This window comes from Ranitomeya imitator, chromosome 1 (genome assembly GCF_032444005.1).
Source record: "Ranitomeya imitator isolate aRanImi1 chromosome 1, aRanImi1.pri, whole genome shotgun sequence".
Taxonomy (NCBI): Eukaryota; Metazoa; Chordata; class Amphibia; order Anura; family Dendrobatidae; genus Ranitomeya; species Ranitomeya imitator.
This window is the reverse complement of record NC_091282.1, coordinates 111,986,234-112,006,590: the sequence shown is the minus strand read 5'-3', so window position 1 is coordinate 112,006,590 and position 20,357 is coordinate 111,986,234. Positions and strand designations below refer to the sequence as shown.

Below are 20,357 nucleotides of genomic sequence, written 5' to 3'. Positions count from 1 at the left end.
TAGAGAACCCGGAGGAAATCCACATAAACATGGGGAAAAGATACAAACTCCATGCAGATGTTGTCCTTGGTGGGATTTGAACCCAGGACCACAGCGCTGCAAAGCAACAGTGCTAACCACTGAGCCACCATGCTGCCCTAAAGCTGGCAAGCTTTTTCCTTGCTGTAATTTTTGCAGCGGCTTTTTCTATCATTTAAAATATAGCTAGCGAGCTGCTTTATAGTGTAGGCTGCCCAAATAACAAACATGCTACTTCTTTTAACTGCTACATGGTTTCTGAACCTTATTGTGGTTAAATTAAGTTATTTACAACAAAACGTGCGCAGAAATGTTGTTTTTACATTGCTGTGCATTATGTTCATTTTTTTGCAAATCAGTTTGTGGCACTTCTTCAGGTGGAATCCCCAGGAAAAAGCAGTTGTGTGAACAAACTCTAGCTCCTAGTGTCAGGATTGTGTTCCTGTACTACAATATATCTATTTTTTTTATGGAAATAGTTACCGTGTTCCCCGGTAATGAATCATTCCTATCATTAAAGCAGACTGGCTCCAGATAGGTCAAAAGTGGAAAGTGTTTGCTCATATTTTATTCATACTGCTCCTGAGAATTCTATTAAATCCTCCACACAGCTCTAGAGATATGAGCTTTTTTATTAAGTGACAATTTCTATAGTCTTTAAAAGGGGGCGGTACTCTGGATTCCTCAGGGGCGTGTTTAGGCTGCTTAGCCTGTGAGCACCGGCCCCTTGTAAAAACTATAAACATTACCTCTAAATTAAAAAAAAGTCCATTTCTGTGGAGCAGTATGGCAGAATAAAATCAAACAACAACAACAAAAAACCAGACACACACTAAGGCTACGTTCACATTAGCGTTGTGCGGGGCAGCGTCGGGCGCAGCCGCGGCGACGCATGCGTCATGCACCCCTATATTTAACATGGGGGGCGCATGGACATGCGTTGTCTTGCCTTTTGTGACGCATGCGTCATTTTGGCGCAACTGTCAGGGCGCAGAGGACGCTGCATGATGCAGTTTTTTGTGCACCAAAAATCATGCAAAAATGAACGCATGCGTCACAAAAAGCTGCATTGTGCATGCGTTTTTGCATGCGTTGTGTCGCCGACGCTGCCCCGCACAACGCTATTGTGAACGTAGCCTAACAAAACAGAATATACAATGGTGCAGTGGGAATAAATAATAATCTGGGGTTTAATCATTTAATCTCTTCTCTTTCTGGTGTTTATAGTCCAGTGGGCGGTCTAATCAGTGACTGACAGCCATCTCTGTATGCACGCCTGTACAAAGAAAGCTGTCAGTCACTGATGGGACGCCCGCTGGACCAAAAATCACAGAAAGAGCAGAGGAATAAAGGATTAAAACACAGATTATACTGAATGTTTTCGCACAAAACCATATATTTCAATCTGCTCAGCTCCTCCTGCTCTATATAATGGAGCCAGAGTACAGATTGGACAAAATTTTCATGATGATGGGTGCCCTTTAAGCCGGTTTCTAATTAGATTCAGATGACCAAGAAAACAAGCTGTAGCTCCAGGTGCAAAAGTAAGAATACCTGGATTATGGTTTATAAAAAAACTCATAAATTTACTACACGGGTGTATGATAGGCCATGCGGGTCATGTATTTCGCAGTTTACAGTAACTTCATCCATATTTAGTCCATTAACCTTTACTATCAATTTATTGCTCCAATAGTGAGAACGTCGCACTGATTATCCCCTCCCCCATTCCTTATTCCAAAATTATATTTACTAAAACCTGATTATAGTCTCCCTCTATAAAACACGGATATGAAAGTATGAACAGAAGATCCGATACAGAGAGGAATCTACACTACTTTTTAGGTGGGGATTGTTTTTTTGTGTTTTAAGGATTGAGGGTAACAATTATACTTCAGATAAGCATAAAAGGACAGGAAAAGTCTAATACTGCGCATACAAGACATGCAAATATTCTCTTATGAGAGATCAAAAGAAACGGCTCAGGAAATAAGTTCTATATGAAGAACAGCTAGAAATGTTCATGTAACAGCTTTCATTACTGATGGTCTGGAAACCAGAATTTTCAGAAAGCCTTATTCACAAGTCATTGATGTTTTTTTCGTTTTCACATCCGCACTAAGATGGACATTTTCATCTGTTTGGTCTCTGTGGATCATCATTTTTTTGAATGCCAAGATAAAAAAAGGATTGAGGTTTCCCAAGCTCACCAGTTGGTTAAAAAAAAAGAAAAAGGACAACGATTTATCACAATGCAGTACTGGAAACCTGCACTCGTGATTTATTTAATCATGGATCTTCTTAGTGATCCTGTGGTCTGCTGGTACCACTCATCCTGCTTCAAAGTCCAACCCATTACTCATCAAAGATCTCCTTTGCTTTGCTAGATCTTCCTTATCCTTAACCTCCATCCCGGGCCCCTTTACTTTTCTACATGATTATCCCTTCTTCCCAGGATGACAGAACAGGCTGGACATTCTGGATACCCCTAGAAAATAACGCTGGTCCTGCACAATCTTCCTTGAATTTATGCCCACATGTTGGAAGCAATTGGCCCCTCTTCGTCTTGTACCCTTGAGACCCATATAGACATCAGACCAACGTTGTCCGAACCTCAGAAACTGATGGGTTCGGTAGGCAGTCTACGGTGTGGGGGCAGCTGGACAGATCATGGCCGAAGGAGTTGACAATCTGGTAAGTATGATTTTGGACTGTCAATTCTATCGTTCTCCCTGTCATAAGCAGACGCCAGAAGTGTCTGTCAACAACTGTCTTCTAGATAGCACAGACACGCTAGACAGAGAAACGTCTCCCGTGAATGGTAAAGCTGGAGGAGACAGCTGCTAGCCACACAATCTGACGAGCCATCATTCGGCTGACAGCCACTTGAGGTGTAGGAGGCCTAGAGAACGGAAGAGTTGGTAGCCCAAAAACCTGGTAGAGAAAGAAAAAATTTAACACTTGGACTGCATGGACTATGTTCAGAGAAACTCCAGATCTGGACTCTTGGCTGATAGACGTATAATGTTCATGTGGAGACTGAGGACATCCATATCCTCCTACCCTATTCTTTCTTTCTCTTTCTTTCCCTTTTCTTGGTTCTCCCGCTCTTTTCTTTCCTAGAAGTAGGAATGTCTTTTGTGTTTTCTATTATTTGGATTGTGATTTTTAGAACATATGACTGATTTTCCTATCTTTACAAGTGTAATGCCTATCTCTTGTTATATTGTCACTTATACATTTTTTGAAAAGCAAACAAGGTCTTTGATTCACCCTACAACTGAGAGAACACAGATGACGATAAGGTACTGTCCTTTCTTCATTGTTTTCACTGACCCATTCACCTGAATGTGAAAATTCGATTGGCAAAATGGACCAGCATAAACCATATACATACGTTTCTTTTTTTTACGGCCCATTTTCTTGCCTGGAATGGTGACCAGATGCTACTGTTCTAAAAATCAGTAAGAACTGAGCAATTAGACCTGTGTGATAACAACTTTATGGGACATTGTTATGATATGGATAAGAAGAAGTAAAGGGCTCGTCTCCAGATCGCTGCCGCTGGGAAGATGTACAATTTCTCGCTGGCCATTCAAATAAATAGGAACCTTGCAATACTAGGACACATCAAGTCATAATGGCCTCCTTCAATGATGTTCATATACTCTGGGGGATCAATGCACATAATGTGTTTTTTTGTCCTAAACCCACCCACAGAATAGCGTACCACCAAACTCAATAAGATTTCTCAGATCTCATGTACACGTTGCATTTTTTTTAGCTCCTCACAATCTGACATGCGGCGTGATTGTTAACATCTGCAGTATGTCAATTGTGTCTGCGTTTGGATGTTTTTTTCCCCCCAACAAACTTCAATGAGAAGCTAATTTTTGGCATCAAAATACACATGTACAAGTATAGCTCCTATTCTTTTTTTTTTTTTTTTTTTAAATAAGCTTTACATGCATTTCTGGCCCAAAAACACAGAGGTAGCTTTCTACAGGGAATGGATGTGATATAACACAAGCAGGAAGAACCACACACAAAGCAAAAAATCAGCACTAAAACTGCAACAAGACAATTCTGCAACAAAAAAGATGCATTAAAATGAGTAATAACTGCTGCACATTTATCTTTTCAACCTTCATGCAATTTTTTATATAAAAAAATATTTACCCCAGTTGGTAGGAATTATTTTCTTCAGATGAGCACTTAAATTTTTGCAATCTTGCCAAATTAATTTCCAGTCATACTTCATATAAGGCTCCATTCACACACCCGAGTGAGCGTTACCATCCCAGAGAAACAGATGGATTTTCTTTTCAAGTGTTAACCAAGCTGCTTCCATTGTTTTCTCTGAGGCAGTAGACTGGATATAAAAATAAATGTATCAGTTAAAGAAGCGCTCTTCTTAGGGTATGTGCACACGTAGATGGAACCGCTGCGAATTTTTCCGCACCTGTTTTGAGAAATCCGCAGGTAAAAAGCACTGCGTTTTAGCTGCGGATTTTATGCGGTTTTTCTGCGGATTCCACCTGTGGATTCCTATTATGGAGCAGGAGTAAACCGCTGCGGAATCCGCACAAAGAATTTTTTTCCGCAGCATGTGCACTGCGGATTTGGTGTACCATAGGTTTACATGGTACTGTAAACGCATGGAAAACAGCTGCAAATCCGCAGCGGTTTTGACGCAGCAAAATCCGCAACGTGCACACACCCTTACTCTTCTCATCAAAGTTTTTATCCTCTTAATAAATTGCAGTCAGCATATTATATGGCACAGTGTACTTATAATTGCTCATTTTGCCTTTCTACCCAGCTAATTCTTTTTTTTTACCATCAGGGCTATAACATCATGTGATGAAAAACTGACTAGCTAAATCCCTCTAATATCTATGTAGAAACAGGAGGTCAATTTTCCCTGCATGAGTCATTGCAAAAGTCCCTGGCAGGGGGAGGAGGGAACAGATGAGTCAGGAGTTGAAGAGGGGAAATGATTCATGCAGGGAAAAGAGACTTCCTGTTTCCACACATAACAGAGACAAAAAAGAACTGGGTAGAAAGACAAAATAAGCAATTGTAAGTACACAGTGCTACATAATATGATTGCAATCTATTAAGAGGGTAAAAGGTTTGATGGAAGACGGAGGGCTCCTTTAAAAAAAACAGATGAAACTCAGATGGAAAGCTGAAGTGCAAAGTCTGTCTTCAGTGTATCATCTGTTTTATACAGATTGCCGTAAATGTTAAAGGGGTTGTTCCCTTTCAGACAATTTCTGCTCTGGCTGCAGTTTGTTAAGGCGTAACATACCGCCCTGTACTCAGCTTCCCAAGGACCACCAGTAAGTCTCAGCCGCTGGCACTGGCTGCGGCGCTGACGTTACGTCGACAGCCAATCAGTGAGCTCAGAGGCTCTGGTCGTGCAGATGGAACGCCCCTTTCAGAGTCTCTGAACACACTGATTGCTGCGCTGAAACCAATGCTAGACACCTGGAGCAGCATTGGAGACTTGTTGTTGGACTCGGGGAAGGTGAGTACCACACGGTTTGTTATGTGGCAAACTGCAGCCAAGGATGATCATCACCTGAAAGGGAACAAGCCTTTAATAAGAGTCTGATCTGCAAAACAGAGGAGGAGAAGAAGAGAACAAACTGAGTCCCACGAACGTTTTAAAACTGATGCATGTATGGCTCAATGAAACTCTATATGGCCGTGCATGTCCTGGAAAAAAAAGACTGACAACAATGGTACGTGTCACACAGGTGTGTGAATGAAGCCTTAAATGTAAGAGAAAAGATCAAGGAATTATGAAGCCTCTTGGGCCTCGGAGTCACCGCAGATTTTTACACTGCTTGTAAGTAATGTAGAACAGTCAGTCTTCCAGGAAAAGGCAGAAATCAGTCTTGCTCCTGAAATGTCCGTAATTGTCGGCCAATACCAGGAAACCTCTTTCCATGAACTATCAGCAATCCCGAGCCACATGATATTGCGTACAACGGCAGGGGGTCAAGGGAAGAAAAGCCAAATCTAGGTCCCAGACATGTCTGCTATACCTGCAGTCACATAGAGGGATAACCCTCCTTATATCATCAGAGGAACCTCCCAAACCTTGCCCTGATGTGGTATCCACCAGAACCATAAATGGATAATGCCCACACAGAGCCAGGCTGATCAGATCACATTATACTAGCGATAGGGCACACAGTCCGGTACTGTACATGACAGAGGGGATGGACAGGAGTAAGCGGGGACTAAGGACACATTAGATGGGAGAAAAGAAGTGGTCATTGTTTGTTATGGGGTGAGAGAAGTAGAAACATGGTCAATTTTAACATGATTGATCCATTTGTTATTTGGGGAGATCATCCACCACCCGAGATGTCTGGCAGCGGAGTACACCTCTCTCAACGAACATGAGCATTAATGTGTCTGCGGAGTGAATTGGCCAACTGAGAGTTTGGCTAACAGCCATCTAAGGTTATTGCCAGGTAGAACAATAAGTGAGTTTTCAGAAACTGGTTAAACATTTTGGTGATAGGGACAAGTTTCATTACCTGAGAGAGAATTCAAGAGATTCGGAGGCAGCAAGAGAGAAATCCGGCAAAGAGAAGAGGTGGCGAGAGGCGAGGATGGAGGTAAATTAGCAGGACGGTAAAGGACTGGTTTGGCTATCTGTAGCCAAGGGTAGAAATGTTTTGGGCAGCAGTTGTAAAAGGTAGAGCTGAACGTTTGTATGGGGAGGGGGTTTCAGCTTGGGAGAGATAGTCTCCAGCTTTTGAGTATTTGGACAACAGTTATCTGTCACCAGGTTTTCCCAATATAAACTAAGGCCACCACCTTTGAGGCCTCTTTTACAGTATTCTAGTAAGCAGTGTATAAGTCCCCAGTCTTCTCTGCATAGTACAAAATATTACCTTTATAATCCCCCTATATGGTGCAGTTTGGTCAGATAGGCTCTGCTCTTCTTGCTGTGGTGCCTTCTCTCTTCTCACAATCACTGTCCTCCTTCCCCACTTCATGTGGATGGCACATCTTACGTCATCCACACAGTGTCCCCATTGGGCTCCTGCGCAGGCGTTCTTCCCTGTGACCTGCTGACAGGTGAGTACAGTACTGTAATGCGCATGCGCCGGAGGAGGCCAAAGAGCACCGAGGACCTGGAAGCAAGGCTGTGGAGTCGGAGTCATTGAAATTGAGGTGTCGGAAGTTTGGCTTACCGACTCCACAGCCCTGACTGGAAGTAAAAGCGGCAAATGTGCATTATACGACTTTGATCTGCCATCAGCACGGCAGAGCAAACTACGCCTGCGCAGAGGCGCAATTGGGGGACACTGGTGACAGGTTTCCTTTAAGGGGTTGAATGATCACTAGCTGTGGCATTTTGCAAAAAAAAAGTTGTGAGAATTTTCTGATTTGTTTTCCATGGACAGATCATTTAGTGGACTAGAAGAAGCTAAAAATCAATTGAAGGGTTTGTTGTATCGCACGGAGTATTTCACATATCACAGGACTTGTATCGAGGTGGTATTGGTTTCCCCCTTATATACACTGGCTTGCATTTTTTGTCATAGTGGTGAACTCTTTGCCAAGTCTTCAGTTATTTTTCTATTCTCAGGTTTCATCTTGGTCTGTATCACTGGCTTCTTTGTTTTGTGTGGGAGATACCAGAAATTCAAGGCTGCACCCAATTTACACCGGAGATAAGACGCTGTGTGCTCCTCTGTATGATGGCGCTGTCGAGTTCTGGGCCGGCACACAACAGAAGACTGCACAGAACAAACCTGAGACTTGGAGATCAAACAGAAAGTTCACAGATATCTTCTACTCAAGAAAGCAACTGGCATGTCCTCTCTTCTACCCATGGGTGTTGGCTTCTTATAGGGGTTGTCTCCAGACTTCTAACCTCCCACCAATCAGCAGATATCACAGACTGCTGTACAGGCACATGGTGTTCCATTCATTTTATTTGCTGCATGTAGGTGCTGAGTCCTCCTGAGCGAGAGCCGCTGTCATGGAGCTGCTCTTAAAGAGGCTGTCCACTGCTTTAGCATTGATGAACTATCCTTAGGATAAAAGTTTGATCGGTCCGACACCCGGCACCGCTGCCGATCGGTTGTTATCAGTGTCTGTGGTGGCCGTCTGGAAGTAGTCACTTGCACAGCTGTCTGTCTGATAGCGGTGGGGCCTTGGTACTACACATCCGCCACCTGTTCACAATCCATAGGAACCGGATGTGTAGTACCCTGCAGGGGCCACTAAAAGAAGGCGGCCAGCTCCGCAAGGGAGTAGTTCCGGCCAGCAGCTGCCACTGATAATAGCTGATCAGCGGGGGTGCCGGATATAAGGAAAGGTCATCAACGCTAAAGTAATGAACAACCTCTTTAATTATTTTCCCACTATGGCATTCATATGATTTTGCGTAGACAATCCCATGGATAAGTAACACATACAAAACTACATTGGTTTAATTATTTTTCTCCATAAATTAATAGTACATAAATCTTATCGGATAAATCTGCTTCTTTCTCCTCCATGACTCATAATTCACACTCAAAATTCTCAATTCACAGGTCTTTAATGTAAACAGACTTTCCCATTACTGAGATGGGACATGACAGCTGGTGCTCATAAGATTCTATGGAGAGGGGAAGGGGACAGAGGGAGAGGCTTGAGTCAGACACCGACATTCTGCAGAAAGCTCTCCTGAAACATCTGTAACTTTATCTGTAGTTCGATGTGTATCAGGACCAGTGACTTCCCCTGACATCACGGAAAAGAAGGATAGGACACTCGGATTTCAACATGTCTGATCCTTTGTCCCCTAGGGAGACTATCAGAAGTCTTGTAATCTGCTTGTCTCTTTTGGAGATCTCAAATCTGACCAAAAAGCCACCTCAGGGATCTCAAGTCTAAAGTTGGGTTTACATTAACCAAATCGATTGCCGCCCCGCACATATTTACCAACTGGCCGTTGTCTAATGGCCGGTTTACACAGGCACTTAACGATCAGTATGATCAGTAATAAATTGTTCTTAGCAGCACAAATTCTGTTTGCACAGGATTGGCCAAGAACAATGATCTTTCGTGCAGCACAAATGAAGCCTTCACCTGATGAATGAGTATTTTCCTCATTCAATGGGTGATCAGCAGCCGACTTAGGCTACTTTCACACTTGCGTTGTTTTGTATCCGTCACAATGCGTCGTTTTGGGAAAAAAACGCATCCTGCAAATGTGCCCGCAGGATGCGTTTTTTCCCCCATAGACTTGTATTGCAGACGTATTGCGACGTATGGCCACACGTTGCGTCCGTTGTGCACTGGTTGTGTCGGATTTTGGCGGGCCGTCGTCTGGAAAAAAACGTTCAAGGGAACGTTTTTCTGTGCGTTGCATCCTGTTTTTCCTTCTGCGCATGCCCGGCAGGAAATCTTACTCTCTGTCTCTTTCCTGCCCGGGACTGCAGACGGAAATGTGAAAGCAAACACTTCCGTCGGTACGTCGCGCCGACGCTTTGTGACGGGCAACTACTGGCGGAAATGTGAAAGTAGCCTTACACGGAAATAGTAATCGAGAAATGAGAGTTCTTTAGAATTCTTGTTCCAAATAATCAGCCAGTGTAAAAAAAAGTTGCCAACTTAAACAAAAAAACGAATAATCTGTGTTTCACACGTAGAGCCTCTGCCCATGTGAGAAGACCAATACTAGTAAAGAGCCATGATAGTTTGGGGCCCTGCTTGGGATTGTTCATTGGGGCCGACAAGCTTCAAATTACAGAGTGTATACAGTATAAAAAAAATTATTTTAGAACATGAAAATATTAACAATTAACTTTCTGGTTTCTCAGATTGGGGCTTGTGCACACCATGAGCTAAATCAGAGTTCACTGGAGCCAGATTGGGGATTCCCAGAAAATACCTGAAGGAAGAGCAGATGCCTAATGTACAGTAACCATAGGTTACTATGGGGTGCCAGTTAAAGAGGACCTATCACTTGCTAAAAAAAAATAAAAAGTTTGCAAAAATCCCTGATTCTGCCACTCTTTTCCATTTTGCACTGTGTCGCTGTACAACAGAGATATTCACATTTGTTGCTTTTAGAGCGCACTCTGTGAAATCTCTGCTTGCAGACCGACTGGGTGTTTCTTCACAGTCGTCTCTTGTGGTGTGTGCTTTCACACCTCCTTCCCAGATGCTGCCAATCACAGTTCAGTAGCTCAGTCTCAGATGTTGTTGAGCTGTGGTTGGCAGCAAATAGGATGAAGGGGTGAAAGTGCATGACCCCAGAGAGGACTGTGAAGAAACGCCCAATTGCACTATAGGCAGAGATTTCACATAGTGCACTCTGAAAGCAACAAATGTGAATATCTCTGCAATTGAGTGGTGCAGCCTGTAATAAAAAAAACTGCAGAATCAGGGGAGATCAGAGATTTTCTTTTTTTTTTTTTTACAAAGTATTCAACTTTTTTTTGAGCAAGTGACAGATCTTCTTTAAAGATATGGTTTATGTCTGGCCACTTTCTTCAGAGTGCGCCAAGTTTATTATATTTTTTAGACGCTTTTGTGCTTACATCAACAGCGCTGAAAGCTGTCTCTAAAAGGGTTGGGATAACTATAAGTTGCAAAATTACAAAATTGATTTAGGACTTACAACATTTTTAGACGCACACTATCGGTGCAGATTACAGCAGCCATGAAATGGGCGCCATTATTTTAAAAGTTTTGATGCATTCAAGATCCTACTGATCAGTCTGGCTAACGACTTACAATGCAGTACTACACGGCGATAGTAATGTGAAGTCTGCAAACAAATCCTACACCTCTAGCTGATCAAGCACATCCCCCTCATATATACACTGTACTTTGCGTCGCTTTTTGTTCATGCTGACGCATTTTAAGCTATGCCAGATTCTCCTCTAAGTCACGACCCTTCAATGTATGAGCCAAAAATATTTGTCTAAAACTTGAGGGGACATTAGGTGCCAATTTATGGTGCACTTTTTGATAGGGTCTATGCACAAAATCTGCCCCAGTCTTTCCAAATCCTTTCCAGCAGAAAGTCCTGGGTGTATAGAAGCGGTGGGGATTTCTAGGTAAAAGGAGATGGAAATTGTCTATGATCATTAGTCATTGCGGAGATTCACTCTTTATTATCAGAGTCTCTCTTTAGTAGCAGAAATATTCCAATAATTACATCCACGGCTGCAGAGGAATTTCTCGTTCCCCGAGGTTTTCTTGAGAATGTGTCAGTAGTTTGGAAACCAAGCCAGACCTTAGTCGTAAAAAAATGTCCATAACATTCTGAATAGTAAGAAAAAAGCTGTGAGAACATTATTATATTTATCATAGGACCTCTCCCACATCTAAAAAGGGAGTGACACCAGGAAGAAAACGAGATTGTTAATGGGAAAGTATAATTAGAAAACGACCTATTATTACAAATAGGTTTTTGAGTTATTTTTTTTTTATATTTTGGGCAATGTTTATTTGGCGGACAGCCATTTAGAGTTTTTGCCCCTCAACTGTACAGAACAGGGTACTGGTTGATTGGGCGAGAAGCCTTTGGCATTTCTAGGTGGTTCTGTTTCTCCATGAGGAGATGGACTTAGAGGACCGACAGAGAGGGCAATGCTCCGAATTTACTGGTGTGCACGAGGCTTTGCAATCCTAATGTAAACTCAGCCACGCCGAGCTCCATGACTCACATTATCACAATGTTGTCATTCGGTTTCCTTCACCTCTGTTGTCACCTAGAATTTCACTCTGAGGTAAATTGTCATTTCGGTCATTTATTTTCTTGTGGCTTGTAAGTTTCTCTCTATCATCAGATAACATAGTTTTTGAAAATGACTTGTATAAGCCTGGCTTCTTACTATTGCACTATTTTTCCCCTTTAGTGGTGCTCCCAGGTTCTGTGTACTCCTGCACACCATTTCTGGTGGTTTCAGGACTGATCCGTACAGAAATAATGGAACCCGTCCAACTTATTGGAATCCAGCAGTTTTGATTCCAAAGAAATAAAATCTGCCATTAACGAAACGCTGAGAAAAGAGGACACTAGACTCCATTCAAAGCACAGAATTTGAGAAGAATTTTATCTTTTGTGTTCCTTTGAGGGGCTTTTATACTTTGGCCTTTGACAAACACAACCCAGTCTCCTGCCGATATCTGTAAGGAGTGTAACTATCGTCTCTGCATAGTTTCTATTATCGTTAAGCAAATGGCCAAACCTGTATAGGGATTTTCTCAAAGAAGGTCCGATGGTGTATAAAGTTTAACAACCCTTTAAATAGGAATTACTATGGCCGGCAGTCAGAGTGATCGGATATCACATACATTTCACATTCCCAGCTGTTGTCCTGCAGAACTAGTAGTAGCCAAAGACAGAACCCTGTAGCCTATTGTTGACCTCCAGGTTGTCCAAAAACACGGGTATTACATACCTGGTAATGTGTTTTTTCATGAGACATGACGGCACCACGAGAGAGGGGATCCGCCCATCAAGGACAGGAAACCTTCAAGATAAAAGGGGCGGCTCCTCTCTCCACATCAGTTGTTTTACAGAGTACGAGAGGAACTCCGCTGGTTAGTGTACACATAAATAATACATCCTATACAGTTCTATTCACCGATACCCCAGGGAGTGTATAATACAAATAATGCAAATAATGCACCCAACTAATGACGTGATCAAAAGGGTGGGAATATAAGGGTGCCGTCATGTCTCATGAAAAAACACATTACCAGGTATGTAATACCCGTGTTTTTCCATCATACATGACGGCACCATGAGAGAGTTACAGAGATTTGTATTCTCTTCTAGGGAGGGATCACTGCTTGTAACACTCTTCTCCCAAAAGTGAGATCAGAGGTAGCAGATAGGTCTAGTCTATAATGTTTAAAAAATGTAGACGGAGAGGACCAAGTGGCCGCCTTACAGATTTGGTCGATGGTAGCATCTGCTCTCTCTCCATTATACACACCAGCACACAACAAGAGTAGTCACCTTCAACCTGACCTGGTTTTAGTGACACAGGGCAGCACTTCTAGCTCGTTTAAATAGATTCACTTTTTTTTTTTTTAATGAATCACCTGGTTGATCCTGCCTTTATTGGCTGCTCAGCACCAGGTGTATTTAATCCAATTAACTACCTGGCTGATCGTGCCTGCACAACCTCCGTGCATGTAATCAATCAAACACCTGGTTGATCCTGCATCTGCCACCGCTAGCGCAATGCTGCTGTATAAACAAAGCGTGCCCCTGGCACCACTTCAGGGGCGCGCTCTTAATCATTCACCTGGTTGATCCTGCCTCAGACCCAAGTGCCACCGCTGGGTTCTGCGCGCGCACCCCTTCCGGTGCGTGCTGCTCTGTCGCCCTCCAGCGTCCATGCACTCACCTTCCAGGCGCGCATCCGGCCCTTACTTCCGGTGCGCACCGAAGATTCCTGTCCTCCTGCCCCAGTGCCCTGCACAAACGTTCCGAGCGCTGCTGCCCAGCAATGTGCGCACGCGCGGCCGCCTCCTGGAATCATGGCGCCGGCCAGGCAGGAAACTCTGCAGTGTCCCCTCCGTCCGACACGCCACCTCCAGATCCATGCTGTCAGATACCGCTCCACACCTCTCTGCTTGTCTCAGGTACCGATCCAGGAAGGAAGGAGAGGGGGGAAGGGGAGGGGGTGGGCTGGGGGGACCATCTGCAGTGCTCAACAGGGATGGCATAAAACCTCCAAGGAGCCTTACCTAGCCTGGGCACCGATGTGTCTCACAGGCTGCATGGCCACCATAGTCAACAGGGAGGGAGCACCTTTGTGACCTCCGAGGACAATTGGCAGGTGGATTTTTTTTTTTTTTTGGTAAAAGGGAAGGCCTCCGAGGCTCCAACTTCACCCGGGCATTCGCCTCGCGGGCTGTGGCCATGCTTCGCTCAGGGGGGGCATGGTATACATTGACCCCCGAGGCGACTACGGGTACCTGGTGACGGGTGCAGCAGACGGCGCCTGCCCAAATCCACCCGACCCAGATCCCGGCATCCTCTTCAATCTTCATCAGATCTTCCATCTTGAGGGTTCCCCGTCAAGGACAGGAAACCAACTGATGTGGAGAGAGGAGCCGCCCCTTTTATCTTGAAGGTTTCCTGTCCTTGATGGGCGGATCCCCTCTCTCGTGGTGCCGTCATGTATGATGGAAAAACAGACTTTATCCCCCCATACACATTAGACCAGACGTGGACATGGTGCGGCCCTTTGGCTGTTTCGGTGCTGCCCTTGGACTAGGACAGCCAAAGGCCACAGTATGTGCGTACAATATGCAGAGGCGTCCTGCACCACACAGTTGCCCCCTGCCCGATGTCTCACTTTCACCGGAATCCTCGGGATGCAGATGCCAGAGAACACAATAATGGAACAGGGAGGAGCCACCTCCTTCTTCCATCATTGAGCCTTTGCCTCAGAGTGTGCAGCAGGCACAATAACATCCCTACATTGTGCCAACTGAACACAGCGCAGAACGGAGCAGCGAAGGAACGGGGTTAGGGGAGGTTTTTTTTTGCATAATTCTGCGAAGGGAGGGAGTGAAGCTGTGAAAGGACATCATTCTGTCAGGGATGCTTTGGGGGGCACTAAATACTATGTGGGAGGCTTTGTAGTGACGGAATAATGTGTGGGGGGCTTTGTTATGACAACACTGTGTAAGGAGACATCATACTGTGTGTGGGGACTGTGGGGCATCACATGGTCATGTTGTACTGGGGGATGTTGATCAAGATACAAGGGCTGAATAACAGGAACAATATGATTTACTGATTGATATAAACTTTATAAAAAGCAGTAAATTATATGACTAAATGCTACAGTTAAGAATACAAGTTACAATAAGCTCCATTATTATAATATATATAAGTTCCTTCAACCTCAAAAACATCATTGACACCTCGAATATTATTATTTTTTTTTTTTACGGATGGGGTAAAAGAGTGCCCTATTTTTACGGATGGTCCTGGATTTTCTTAACGGATGACAACTGGACTGCCTGTCCTATAACGGCTATGCTCTCTTCTAAAAATGGTGCCTCTTGGGTATTGCAGTCAGCCCCGAGTTGCAATACCAGACAATGCCCATAGACAATGGTGGCGCTATTTCTAAAATCCATTTTTGCTACTCTTCTAAAGCGCCAATAAGAGAGATGGGAAGTCTGATTGAAAAGGAAGGAAAGTAGCGGCCCACCCTATGCCAAGGACGGGCAGATGTTGCACTGGCGGTTTTGGGACGGCACGTGACTACAATTTCCTCCGCAGAATTATGTGCGCTGACGTTTTCTAGGCTTCGATTCATTTTCCCACAGACTGACAATAGTTACAATGTGAATACATGACAACAGCATGTACTGTACAGTGATAGCAAAGACTGCAGCCGGAGCCCACAAAGAAAATGGGAGTGATCTCAGTCCTCCGCACCGAGCCAAAACAATACTGGACGGCCTCCAAGAAACCGAAGATGAGACTTGTGTTCTCACTGATACAAAGAAGCAGAAACTTCAGCTCCGAGGAAGACAAACAAATGATACAATGGAGGTATAGTGGAAGGGAAGGAGTGGGATATTCTGGCTGAAGATTTACAATGAAATGGTTAGGATTTATATTTTGGACCCTGTCAGGCCATACGGGGGTCCCAGCGGCCCAAATACACATTAGACCAACGTTGGTGGAGATTGTTTGACCGTGTAATGTGTATGTGAGCCCCCCGAATCTCCACCGACAGATGTGAGGGTCGGCACATCTGATTTCGGACCGCCGATACTTTTATCCTTGGCGACAAAGGAGGCCAATAGCGGATCTGTTGTAGAGAACACAGGCGGAGGATTCAGGAGCGAGAACAGCCCACCACTATCTACTGTGAATGGTCACACTGCTGAGGTCACCGATTGGCTGCAGCGCTCACGCTCTTCTCTATGGCACAGTAATATAGACTAGCAGAGAGCCCAGGACTTCGCTAGTAATGGCCCATTTACTCTGACTGATCGTCTATGTTCCAGCAGTTTGGCGCATTTTTGCCGGCCTGCGCTGGGGAAAGGATGATCACTGTATCCCCTCCCCTGAAAAGACCCCCAGTGCAGGCTCTGCAGACCCATCCTGACCTGATCGGAGGGGCACATGGGCGACCTCGCTCCATTTACTGCCTATGGGACTGATGGAAATAACTGCGTGCCACTCTGCACTGCAATAGACAATGAAGAGGTCGGAGGCGGCACGTGCACAGCTGAGGACGGGGCTGCGGAGCCAACCTCCCATATTACAGGGCACAGATCTCTGGGAGAGTTCTCTACCAGAGGCAGGTTTGTTTGCAGCCTTTTGATTGGGCAGTGCCTGGTTTGGAGCGGATTCTATCAAGATCTCCTTCATCAGTGGCATGCACCTTTTTTATTCCTGTTTTTATTTTGTCACCAGGCATTTTTCTAAATCTCTTCAGGAAAAAAAAAAATGAACAAAATGAAAAGTGGATATGCGATTTCCAAATTTTTTGTGGATTTTACAGTGGATTCACTGAAGGAAAAAAAAATCCTTGAAAAAAACTGTGTGGATCCAGCCTACAGTAGTGATTTATTTTATCCCTAGAAAATAAATAAAGCCGCAGTGACCAAAGTTATGTCCAGTGTAGCCCAGGCACAGGTTACAGGGGGTGTAAGCAAATAAAACAGATCTCCGGACATGAATCTGCCCCGAGACAAGCTCCTGGGGATCAGGGCACTATAGCTGTGATCAGTGTTTCGCAGGGGTCTCGCCACCTCTGGGGATGATTTTGTCAGTGGAAGGCAAGGGAGGCACCTGCTGGACCAATTAGGCAGGGGAGGCACGCCGGACCAGCCGGGCAGGGGAGGCACGCCGGACCAGCCGGGCAGGGAAGGCACGCCGGACCAGCCGGGCAGGGGAGGCACGCCGGACCAGCCGGGCAGGGGAGGCACGCCGGACCAGCCGGGCAGGGAAGGCACGCCGGACCAGCCGGGCAGGGGAGGCACGCCGGACCAGCCGGGCAGGGGAGGCACGCCGGACCAGTTTGGTAGGGGAGACACGCCAGACAAGCCGAGCAGGGGAGGCATCCCGGACCAGCTGGGCAGGGGAGGTACGCCAGACAAGCCGGGCAGAGAAGGCACGCCAGACAAGCTGGGCAGGGGAGGCATGCCAGACAAGCCGGGCAGAGAAGGCACGCCGGACCAGCTGGGCAGGGGAGGCATCCCGGACCAGCTGGGCAGGGGAGGTACGCCAGACAAGCTGGGCAGGGGAGACATGCCAGACAAGCCGGGCAGAAAAGGCACGCTGGACCAGCCGGGCAGAGGAGGCATGCATAAGACCAGTCAATGAATATGATGTAAGTATTGGACTGTGTCAGAATATACCAAATGTATGAAAGGAAAAGTGCAAGAAAATGTGAAAAAATGTATCAGACACTGACAGATAAGGGAATCGTGGAGTCCTTAATATTGTTCATCTAACTTGCGAGGGCCAGCATTTATTCTTTGGCTGGTAGGACGGCCAACAACTCCCATCAGACGCACCGCAGGCGAAATTGGAGATGGTCATGCAGGAATAATAACACTTGAGATTCTCATTTTGTCTATTGGAATTACTGCCCATTGGTTCTGACCAGAGAGGTATTACAACTCCCATCATTCACATTAATGGCCAAAAATATTTATCCCAGAATTATCCCCCATACCTCTCACTCCAGGTGTAATATTCCCATAGAGAAACCTGTGATGAAGAAGTGGTTTCATTCTCATTCTGTCTGATAGAAAAGTATCATAACCCCCATCAGATCAGGGGATTGTAATGTCAGAACCCGTCGCATGTATTGCTGCCATCACACCTGTGTGTATGAGCCCCTGGATGACAGGTAGTCGTGCACCATGTTCCTGCCGTGCTGGGAGTTGTAGTCCTAGTGACTTACCTGCCGGGCGCAGCATCCAGCAGCAGACATGGTCCTGGCTCAGTGAGACAATGGCTGCACGGCAGAGGAGCGGACCGTCTCCGATCAGGACCGTCTGCCGTGTAATGTGCGGGTCTCCCCGGTGTGTGGCTCCGGCTAGTGTCCCGGGGTGACCGGCGGGCTGTGCTGCTCCAGGACCCCGGTGCCAGGAGGATAATGAGCAGCCGCAGTTTCCGCTGTCGTCAGAGGGGCAGGAGGATCGGAGGACGGGCCAGACCGTGTCACCACCCGGGACACATGGAGCAGCCCACTCCACGGGGCACTGACAGCTGGGGCTACGTGGTGATGCACGGGAGGACGGCGGGGTGCTGTGCGGTGATACACGGGGCTGCCCGCCATACCTACACAGGGTGTTGTGCGGCGATACACGGGGCTGCCCACCATACATACACAGGGTGCTGTGCGGTGATACACGGGGCTGCCCACCATACCTACACAGGGTGCTGTGCGGTGATACACGGGAGGACGGCGGGGGGTTGTGCGGTGATACACGGGGCTGCCCGCCATACCTACACAGGGTGCTGTACGGTGATACACGGGGCTGCCCACCATACCTACACAGGGTGCTGTGCGGTGATACACGGGGCTGCCCACCATACATACACAGGGTGCTGTGCGGTGATACACGGGGCTGCCCACCATACCTACACAGGGTGCTGTGCGGTGATACACGGGAGGACGGCGGGGGGTTGTGCGGTGATACACGGGGCTGCCCGCCATACCTACACAGGGTGCTGTACGGTGATACACGGGGCTGCCCACCATACCTACACAGGGTGCTGTACGGTGATACACGGGGCTGCCCACCATACATACACAGGGTGCTGTGCGGTGATACACGGGAGGACGGCGGGGTGCTGTGCGGGGATGCACGGGGCTGCCCACAATACATACACAGGGTGCTGTGCGGTGATACACAGGAGGACGGCGGGGTGCTGTGCGGTGATACACGCGAGGACGGCGGGGTGCTGTGCGGTGATACACGGGAGAATGGCGGGGTGTTGTGCGGTGATACAAGGGGGGACGGCGGGGTGCTGTGCGGTGATACATGGGAGGACGGCGGGGTGTTGTGCGGTGATACACGGGAGGACGGCGGGGTGTTGTGCGGTGATACAAGGGGGGACGGCGGGGGGTTGTGCGGTGATACATGGGAGGACGGCGGGGTGTTGTGCGGTGATACAAGGGGGGACGGCGGGGGGTTGTGCGGTGATACAAGGGGGGACGGCGGGGGGTTGTGCGGTGATACATGGGAGGACGGCGGGGTGTTGTGCGGTGATACAAGGGGGGACGGCGGGGGGTTGTGCGGTGATACAAGGGGGGACGGCGGGGTGTTGTGCGGTGATACATGGGAGGACGGCGGGGTGCTGTGCGGTGATACACGGGAGGACGGCGGGGTGTTGTGCGGTGATACAAGGGGGGACGGCGGGGGGTTGTGCGGTGATACATGGGAGGACGGCGGGGTGTTGTGCGGTGATACAAGGGGGGACGGCGGGGTGTTGTGCGGTGATACAAGGGGGGACGGCGGGGTGTTGTGCGGTGATACATGGGAGGACGGCGGGGGGTTGTGCGGTGATACAAGGGGGGGACGGCGGGGTGCTGTGCGGTGATACACGGGAGAACGGCGGGGTGTTGTGCGGTGATACATGGGAGGACGGCGGGGTGCTGTGCGGTGATACACGGGAGGACGGCGGGGTGTTGTGCGGTGATACAAGGGGGGACGGCGGGGGGTTGTGCGGTGATACATGGGAGGACGGCGGGGTGTTGTGCGGTGATACAAGGGGGGACGGCGGGGTGTTGTGCGGTGATACAAGGGGGGACGGCGGGGTGTTGTGCGGTGATACATGGGAGGACGGCGGGGGGTTGTGCGGTGATACAAGGGGGGGACGGCGGGGTGCTGTGCGGTGATACACGGGAGAACGGCGGGGTGTTGTGCGGTGATACATGGGAGGACGGCGGGGTGTTGTGCGGTGATACAAGGGGGGGGATGGCGGGGTGTTGTGCGGTGATACAAGGGGGGGACGGCGGGGTGTTGTGCGGTGATGCATGGGAGGACGGCGGGGTGCTGTGCGGTGATACACGGGAGAACGGCGGGCTGTTGTGCGGTGATACACGGGAGAACGGCGGGGTGTTGTGCGGTGATACAAGGGGGGACGGCGGGGTGTTGTGCGGTGATACATGGGAGGACGCGGGGTGTTTAGTGATACCCGGGAGGACGCAGGGTGTTGTGTAGTGATACACTAGAGCAGGGGTCCCCAACCTGTAGCTCGGGAGCCACATGTGGCTCGCGAGCCCGTGATGTGTGGCTCGCGGCTGCCTGCCAGCTTGGTGCATTAACACCTGGTATAAATAACTAGTAAGACC

General features: G+C 47.4%; 1 protein-coding gene across 1 annotated transcript in view; it reads right to left on the bottom strand.

Annotated features, from left to right (window-relative positions):
* The window catches only part of SERINC5 (serine incorporator 5), a 72,337-nt gene extending 54,157 nt beyond the window's left edge, over positions 1 to 18,180 (bottom strand). The window contains exon 1 of the mRNA XM_069749773.1: positions 17,958 to 18,180. Within this exon, the coding sequence (XP_069605874.1) occupies positions 17,958 to 17,987 (30 nt within the window). The 5' untranslated portion in view covers positions 17,988 to 18,180. The remainder of the gene's footprint in view (positions 1 to 17,957) is intronic.
* Between the last annotated feature and the right edge of the window lie 2,177 nt (positions 18,181 to 20,357).